Source organism: Limulus polyphemus, unplaced genomic scaffold, assembly GCF_000517525.1.
Source record: "Limulus polyphemus unplaced genomic scaffold, Limulus_polyphemus-2.1.2 Scaffold480, whole genome shotgun sequence".
In the NCBI taxonomy this organism is placed as follows: domain Eukaryota; kingdom Metazoa; phylum Arthropoda; class Merostomata; order Xiphosura; family Limulidae; genus Limulus; species Limulus polyphemus.
In genome coordinates this window covers 310205-320058 of record NW_013666090.1, presented here as the reverse complement: position 1 = coordinate 320058, position 9854 = coordinate 310205, and the positions used below count along the sequence as shown (strand labels likewise).

The 9854-nt window shown below is 32.3% G+C and overlaps 1 protein-coding gene across 1 annotated transcript in view; it reads right to left on the bottom strand.

The window, feature by feature from the left end:
• LOC106458527 (sodium/potassium/calcium exchanger 3-like) overlaps positions 1-9854 on the bottom strand; it is a 40750-nt gene that overhangs the window by 14038 nt on the left and 16858 nt on the right. The window contains exons 5-7 of the mRNA XM_022384770.1: positions 7701-7801; positions 6956-7046; positions 2658-2907 (exon numbers count right to left, since the gene is read on the bottom strand). Coding sequence (XP_022240478.1) covers positions 2658-2907; positions 6956-7046; positions 7701-7801 — 442 coding nt within the window. The remainder of the gene's footprint in view (positions 1-2657; positions 2908-6955; positions 7047-7700; positions 7802-9854) is intronic.

Sequence of the window (9854 nt, the reverse complement as noted above, 5' to 3'; positions counted from 1 at the left end):
TAGCGCAGATAGCCCTCGTGTAGCTTTGCGCGAAATTCAAAAACAAACTCTCACTATACTTTCGACTATATTTCTTAGTTTATATTCTCTGGGGTCAAGAGCTTACGCGCTAAATTCCATGCATTTTATTAAAAATTGTGGAGGGTTTCAAAAATTAAGTATGCATAAAAGCGAACAGTTGAAATTACTACATAAATAGCTATTCGTAAATGTAAGACAACATTCTGTTTTGAAGAAACGTTTGAAAATATATTTTGAAAGAAAATATTTGCAGGAAAATATTCTAAAAGATTTATGTTTGAGAAATGTAAGCACATATATGTAGTATGTACAAAGAATTGGTACCCTTTATGTTGAATGTTTTAATGGAGTACATTACATAAAGAAAATAATTTGGAATCTCATCACATTGTTACAGTCCATGTTACAGTTTGGTCATGTTCTATCAGAATACAGCGAATTTTGACAATAGCCCTGCAGCGTACTTTCTATTGCAAATAGTTTAGTCGTAAAATTGGCATGTCCAAAGTACACAATTCCTCCCTGCATGTTTTCGACTAACAATCTAATGTACGGAGACGACGGTTTCCCAGCACCCATTCTAACAGGTCAATCGCACAGAAATTCATGGACACTGCATGCATCGACTCTAGTACTATGTATTTGTATGGAAACACATGGATACCCATTTCAATCTCAAGCTGTTTGAAATATGCAATGGAATGAATCAGAAGCATGCCTAGATATCTTATCTTAGTAAACCTGTACTCTTTTTGTCTCGTTTTCAAACGGTGTTACTTCACGATTATCTTGCATACCGTCACGTGGAGGACGTGGATGGCTTTTGCCAATGGCCTTTGTGTTCGTGAATTATCACCTCTTGCTTAACATGGCTTTTGTACGATTGATTACAGGTCTCTTTCTTAATGATCCTGGTTCCTTTGTTTTCCAATGTCATTAGGTACAAGGAATATCCTTGTCTTGAAAATTCTAAATTTCCGATCTGAACATGATCTGACTTTATGAATATTTTGTGTAGGAAAGGGTTATTACATACTTTTCCCAATAAAGATATCAATTTTTAACGATATCACACTACCTACGATACGCCAAACAATGTCATAGTGTAGTTCTGGTGAATGCTATTTCATTGCAACTTTTTATCGGTTGTGACCCATGACTTTCTAATTTGCATAATTAAAATTGTTTCAGTATAACTTACTCAATATTGTACTCGTAATACTAATCACTGAATAGCGATATTGACTGTGACAGTTATATCTTTGCCACAGAAGAAAGTGTTGTGCATGATTAATGGCATATTGCAAATCAAACTTTGGTCTTTTTGATCCATTAAGTCATGCCTGGGCCCTTGAAAATACGTTTTAAAATGCCCAAAGTAGCAGACAATAACTATATTTAAAATTGTGTTATTAGTTTTTGAGATCATATGACCCTTTTAGTTATTTTTAGCGCTCTTTTTGAGGAAATTCTATAATAAATGTGGTTCGTGTGCTTCACAGAACATACATACATTGACTAAATTCTTGTAACCAAAATAGTTCATGTTACTGACAACAAGAAACATAAAAACTTGTTTATCTTCATGATTTTATCAGACTTAAACAAACTGGACATATGGAATGACCTTTCCAGCAGGACTATTATCAACAACTTTTATTCCCATTAGTCATTGAAAATATATAATTCAACAATTTAACAATCTTTATTCATGAAAATACATTCACCTAATTTTGATTTATGATTCAAGATATTGCCTTTCCCATTATAATTCAAAATATCATAGCAACTTTTATATTCATGATCCATAAGGATTATTGTTTCTCGATTATATAACATGATTCATGGAATTACCATACCAGTCTAAAACACACATTCGTAGGAATGTTTTCACCAAACTTTATAATTCATGAAATTGCCTTACTTGTTTTACAACCACAACTATTCTGAATTACTTATCCAGCTAAACAGCATTGAATTAAGAGTTTTTGCAACCAAATTCAACAGTCATAATTTAATGTGTAAGTTTAGTAAGCTAATCCTGCCTCCTCCAGTGGCTCAGCGGTAAGGCTGAAGGCTTATAAAACTAAAAACTGGATTTCGATAATTTGGCGGGTGGCACAGCTCATATAATCCATCGAGTAGCTTTGTACTTAAAAACATACAAATGTAAGCTTAAGAATAATTATTTATATTTTTAATACAACTAGAGTTGATAACAAGCCCCCCCCCCCCCAGTGGTACAGTGGTATGTCTGCGGACTTACAGCACTACAAACCGGGTTTCGATACCCGTGGTGGGCAGAGAACAGATAGCCAATTGTGTAGCTTTGTGCATAATTACAAACAAACAAGATAACAAGGGAGCACAGACTAAATATAACCATACTTGATTTCTACAATACATTAGGGAGGTGGTCCCAGAAATATTTAAACTCTGAAGTTGTGTAACACTTTGAGCGCATCTAATGTGTTGTTTTTTTTTTCGTCCATTTGAGTTAAGAAGTCTGAATGATTTTAATGTTACGAATTTAATGTGCTTTGAATTTTATCTAATTGAAGGTCTCACGCATGCACTATGGATATGGTCCTTCATTGAACACAATAGATCAGTATAATGATAACTTAAAAAATTACCATTTTCCATGATAATGTTACTTTCTCTTCTCGATCTTTTTTCAACAATACTTTCCTCTACGGATAGAAAATGCTGTTCTTTTGTACCCCAAGAAACAGTTAGATGCTTTCTCCTGGTGTCTTCATTAGTGGATTCTTTAAAACCATCTTCCACTGACGCGCTAGTTATGAGAGGACTTTTCTCGTTTGTTGCTTCTTGTTCAGGCAAAGAAGGATGATTACTTAACCATCTAATTTTCAATTTTTCTACCTTTAATTAAACAAAAGAAACATATATTAACAGTATAAAACCTAATACACACAGAAAGGAAATACAGATGGTCTATGATGTTTAAATTTGAGTTCAAAGTTTAGCTATCATCATTTGTCAGATTTATTTAAGCTATTATAATCAATTGTTTGCTATGATCATGCAATATTGTGTAAATATTTATACACTTTCTTAATTCTTGCAAAAAAGGGACAAAATGTGATAAAAAAATTGTATTTCATTTAAATACAATGTACACTTTACATATTTCAAAAAATATTGAATTATAAAAATGACTAACACATGCACAGTATCAGTAAATATTTTTTAGTTCAAAGATAATAAGAATATTTTCGTTCATCCTTTTTGATCTCATAATTAGATAATGACATATTTGGCCATTAATCATGGAAAATGAACTCAGATTTTTTTTAAACGTGTTGACCAATACACTTAATTATATTTAAAAGTAAAAACCGATAAAATTATACCTTTTTTATATGTTTTACACGTTTATAAGTTTACATTGGCCAAGTTAAATCAAACACATTAATAACGTAATTAAAATATCATACATTCTTCAGCAGAAAACAGGTGCAATGTCAGTACATTACTGATTATTTGGTGAGAATGTCTTTTATCAGTTTTTGTAACATCAGTTGTTAGTGGTGGATGCTATATTACATTCAGGCCATGTAAGCTCATGCTCTGCAGCGTTCGCGGTGTTACAGTCGTGCAGGCTGTTCTGATTTTCTGCTTCAAATCTTCCAGGTTAGATGGATGTGTGACAAACACTAAGTATTTGATGCATTACCGAAAGAAAATTCCAATGGTGTAAGATCAAGAGAGCACACAAGTAATGCTACTGGCTCATAACATCCTGTCCATTTGTTGGGAAACACGACATTCAGGTCCAGTACGTAGTGGAATGGAGCACAGTCCTGCTGAAACCAATGTACTCTAATATTTTTTACAAATATACAATGTCTAGACCGACATGTTCCGGAAAGAAAAGAAAGTGAGCGACTCGTAAATTAAAATTGGACGAACATTACGACATTTTATTAAGCTACACCAAATCATCCCTCCACCTACTTCTTGGTCTCGTTTATGCAACTCATTTTAAATTTTATTGGGAACACTATCAGCAATTGTGGCGATTTATTTAACTATTTGCGTAAAACTTTACCTAACCTGTTCAATACATTTTCCGAGTGAGGTGTTCATTCAATTCCTCCTGTATCAGGAACCGTTGATAAATCTTCACTCGACAATCTGAGTCAACTTATTGGCTATGTGCAGCTTGTAAAGATGAAATTATGTTGCTTCGGAATTAAGAGGACGCTCCTCGCTTAATGTGGCTGGTTAACCTCATTGGATTTGCTAAGAGACAACCAGATAGTGTCTGAAAGGTCCTCATCTTTTATTGTAGAAAGATTTCCATTACGTTTACAATAAGTCACAGGACCAATTTAAACGAAACTTGGTGAGCAAAAGACTAACATTCTTGTGAGACAAAGCAATCTCTTGCACAGAATGATTCAAATTAAAAAGCTATCACAAACTGCTGCTATTTCATTCTACGAACTCCACACAATAGGATCATTTCCAAGTGCTCTTGTAAGGTGAATGGCATTCCAAGAAATGATTGTAACACAAAAAAAGAGAAAATTAGTGAAAAACTTAGACAAAATTTAATAAAGATGGAACTTAGAAGATCATGGCAGTATACAACTTCTGCTTCACCCTGTTTTATCAGCGGCAGAGGGAAGTTGGCTAGATGAAATATATGTCATAGAATGGTTTGTTTGTTTGTTTTGAATTTCGCACAAAGTTACACGAGGACTATCTATGCTAGTCGTCCCTAATTTAGCAGTGTAAGACTAGAGGGAAGGCAGCTAGTCATCACCATCCATCGCCAACTCTTGGGCTACTCTTTTACCAGCGAATAGTGAGATTGATCGTTACATTATAACGCCCCCACAGCTGAAATGGCGAGCATGTTTGGTGGGATGAAAATTCGAACCCGCGACCCGCAGATTGCGAGTCGAGCGCCCTAACCACCTGGCCATGTCGGGCCGTCATAGAAAGGAGCTTATGATACTTGTTCTTCGTACATCTGATCAGATCTGTAAAGAGAAGATGTTAGTCACAATGTTGGTGTTACTTTCATAATAATAACATTTTAAAACTTTCTGTGGAAATAAATTATTGTAATAATTCTTGGTTAAAGTTTAGGTCCTTTCTCTGAAAAGACTCCAAACGATTTCACAAATGTTAATATGTTCTTCAGAAATGAGTAATAAGAACATAATATATATGTTTGTTTTGTTTTATAATTTTCTCGCAAGGCTTATAAAAACATTGGGTTTATAAAGATTCCTAAGGCAAGTTTATTCTTGTTTTAGTACAAAGCTACAGAATAGCTGCTATGTATGCTCTATCCACAGCAGAAAATCTAACCCTGGATTTTAGCATTGCAAGTCCGTAAACATTTGCTGATCCATCAGGGACCATAAGGAAAGGAAATGTTGCTCATTTGATTAATATAAATTTTACGTCAGACCTTCTGTTACATTTTTTTTTGGTTTCATATTAAGAACAATATACATAAATAACTTGCATCAATGAATAGTGCATGCTGTATAAGTTTAGATGGAAGAATGTAATAATATAGAGTTTAATTTTGCATTAAATATCCTCAGGTCTGTATCACAATACATAACACCTGTTTATTTAAAACGTATTTATGAAATAGAAAAGAGTTATGAAACCTAATCTATTATTTAAGTCATTACTTGACAGTAGTGCATTAGACCAGTTTAAGGGACTTCTGCCCCTCATCAGTAATCCTGGATGAGGACAAACCAGATATAGCATAGTGACAAGTGTTGAACTAAAGGATAATATTTCTTATTAATATCTTAAACATAATTTCTATTAACTAATCCAGAAGAATATATCAGTATATATTTATTGTTAAGGGGTGAGCACTTAATAGGCCTAATACTAACGTTTTACGACAAGCATAATTAATTTAGTTAGCACATTATTCAAAAACTATATAAACAGAGGTTCAATGTAGTGAACTGAAAACACTTGAATGATAATCTTTTTTAAGCATTTGAAATTTTAGAAGTTAAACCAGACAGAAGAATGAAAAATGCATTGTGACAATTATATTAAGTAATTCGTACGCTAATTTTCGAGATTAAGGTCTTCAAAAGAAAGTTATGTAATATAGGTTTGCATTAAAAACAGATATATGGTTACATTAGAAACTATTTCTTTAATATTGTTATAATCTACATATTTAATGTAGTAATTTATTTGTTTGCTAGAAGGACCTGCATTAAAATTAAAAGGTTTAATAACATAAGCCTTGAACACCTAGAAAGTTCTAGAAAATGTTGATGTCAGATTTTCTAGGAAGTTCGAGCTTAGATTATAAATAAGGGGTTCAGAGGAAATAAAAGATAGTGAATTGCTTCTAATCAATAGCATTAATTTGTCAGTGTGTTTTCCTTTCAGCTATTAAGTTGTACAAAGGTTTATGTTTGACATTAGTGTAATGGAATTATCATTATTTGGAAATATACAAATTACCACAGCTTGTAAACATAAATGAAGAAATAAACTAGTTTTTTCGTTTTGTGTACTGAACCTGAACATTGAATTACTTTATCAGATAATCTAATAGAACCACCAATGAAAGACCAACTTTATAACAATATTATTCCATTTGCACTGAAAACTTAGTTGCAATCATATCTTTAAATATATATATGAATATGCTGTAGATAATTTGCAACAAACACCTTTTGTTAGGATTGCCAGATTATGACATTCGAAGGCCCAAGCTATGTTAAGTTTAAGAAAACCCATACGATAAAAAATTGAAATGGAGTATTTTTTTATTTTTTTTAGAGGCAGCTAAGAGGCTCCATATAATGTGAGGCCCTAAGCTTAGTTAGCGTATGCCTTAATCTGGCACTGTTTGTTAGAAGTTCCCTCTAATTATACATAGTTATAATAGAACTTATAATACCTGTAGTGTGCAAAAACCTTCGATTCGAGTGTTGAAATACATGAGTAATATGTAAGAGAAGAACATGAGCATCAAAATTACTGCTTCCCACCTGTAAATGGAATAATAATACTTCTATTGAAAACAGATCTACCATCTTTCAGTATCAATTTCACCCGTCATATGAAATATATTTCATGCTCTCTTCAAGCAGTTGTTTATGATAAAAGTATAGAACACGACTTCTCTCTGTACATCAGTAGTTATATTGGCACTCTGACGGCGGAAGTGACATGCCACTATAATTATTGTAAATAATTGGCATCACATTCTTTTGAAACTATAATTATCTCCTATTATTTTCATGAGAATCTATCATTACATACTATAATTAGATATGATTGATTCATGTGACCTATAATTATTGTCAATAATTGACATTTTAACTATAATTATCTCCTATTATTCTCGACAATTGAAATAACATCCCGTAATTATCTGTTTGCACCCTTGCTGTCTCTACATATCAAATTTAATAAAATTCGCCTATTTCTCAATAAACTAATGTAAATATATTACATACTTTCTTATTTTTATGCTTCATACTCATACCTTTTATTTTAAATTCCCAGTTTAGAAGTAATCCACTTTCTTTTTTGCTCCTTTGAAATATGAGCAATTAGTCAAATATTAACAATGTTATTGAGTTTCATGTAAAACAAATTTCTCTCATAATTAACATTCTCTGTAAAGTCTAAAAACTTACCATCTTATAACATTGTCAGTTAATACTGCTGCAAGGGCAGCAACAGTTATTGTATATACAAAGGAATCTCGTGACAGCGGGTACCAGTCCAGTGGCACATCCTGTAAGTAAAGAGTTGACATTTATAACTTTTATATAAGGTTTGTTGGTTTGTTATAAATTTCGTGAAAAGCTACACGAGGGTTATCTGCGCTAGCTGTCCCTAATTTAGCAGTGAAAGTCTAGAGGTAAGGCAGTTAGTCATCACCATTCACTGCCAATTCTTTGGCTACGCTTTTTACCAACGAATAGTAGGATTGACCGTCACATTATAACGCCCCCACGGCTGAAAGGGCAAACATGTTTATTGGGACGGGTATTCGAACCCGCAGATTGCAAGTCGAACGCCCTAACCACCTGACCATGCCAGACCATTTATATAACGAACTTGAGACAAGAAAATCTCACACATATAATTGAACATTTTGTTTTCAATTCTATTGAAACTATAACATATTGAAATACATAAATATTAATAAAACAAGTTATTCCTGTTGTGCTTATTGTTTAAAACATTCACAGATCTCATCTATACAAAAATAGAGACGTAGTAAATAAACCTTAGCAAACTGAAAGAGCAACTTAGGTTGAATGCATTATGTCTAAACAAAACATACAGTTTTTGTTTTAATACAATCAAACTAGTTCTAACTGAAATAGAGTCATAGTTATTACACAAAGTCTGCTTCATTCCTTAATAATATAGGTAATATTTATTATAAGCTATAGATTTACGAAAATTAATTTGTGTTCAAAAAACAGAGCATTTATTATAGAGAAAAATAGAATACGAAATTATATAGGTTTGTAAATAACTATCATAATTACAATCAGAAGTCCTTTCATGGAAATTACTACCTAAGTTACAGTCAACATTAGTAAAAGGTTAGGAATTAGTTTGAGCAGGAAAATATGCATCACTTTTATTAGGATTTTTAATTAGATATGGTAAAGCAGGACAAGAATAACATATTCTCTCAAACTGATTTAATAAACATAATATTTTTATCAATACGCTTCCACTCATGCAATTTATCAACATTAAATTTTGATTTAGCTACATGTGTGAGGCTATTCAATTTATCTTAATATCGAAGAAACGTACTCTTTAATTCTATGTTATATGGATTCAGCATGACATATTGTTTTTTATGCACAACTACACAATAGGCTCTCTGAGCGGTGTCCACCACAAGGAATCGAACCCTAGACTTTAGTTTAGTAAGTCCATTATCTTACCACTAACCCACTGAAAGAGAGATAAGTTATTATACTTGTATTTATTGAAATTAATAACACAGAAAATGTTTTAGATTTTCTATTGTTTTTACTAAATGTGTTAAATACTTTTTGAGGCAAATATAAACACTTTTCAATACTCTAAGAAAATAATTAAATATGTCGTTATAATCTGATAGTTTACAGATGTTATTCGTTTATAAAGTAGTCCTTATATAAATAATAAACGATTCAAAAGTTTCTAATCTTTAAAAATAGAACTTATATAAAAGTATGTTGGAAGATGGTTAAAAATAGTTAACAAATAACCCGTTACAACTTGTAAGCTGTTATTTTGTATAATTTCGCATAAAGCTATTCGAGGGCTATCTGCACTAGCTGTCCCTAATTTACTGACATTATAAGGGGATGACAGCTAGCCAACATCACCCACCGCTAGCTCGTGCTCTACTTTAGATGAATAGTAGGAATTGGCCATCACACTCTTGTAATGCACCTAAAGTGCTAAACGCGATTTATTTTTTACTTTTAGTAACACAGTGCAAGCCACGGAGCCTCGGAATTGAAGCAAATGATCTCTAAATTTGAAACCAAATGGCTATTATTCTAGTTGGGAAACACTTAAATTATAAAATAAACTGTTCATTAATAACTAAATATAATTTGATTGATCTCACAGATAAACAGATCATTGTTAATATAATCATATATGAATCTTTCAAATGACTTAAATCTGCACTACGATTTCTATACAATACACTAGTTATAAATGACTTGAATCTGCACTACGATTTCTATACAATACACAAGTTATAAATGACTTGAATCTGCACTACGATTTCTATACAATACACTAGTTATGTTTGTTTGTTTTGT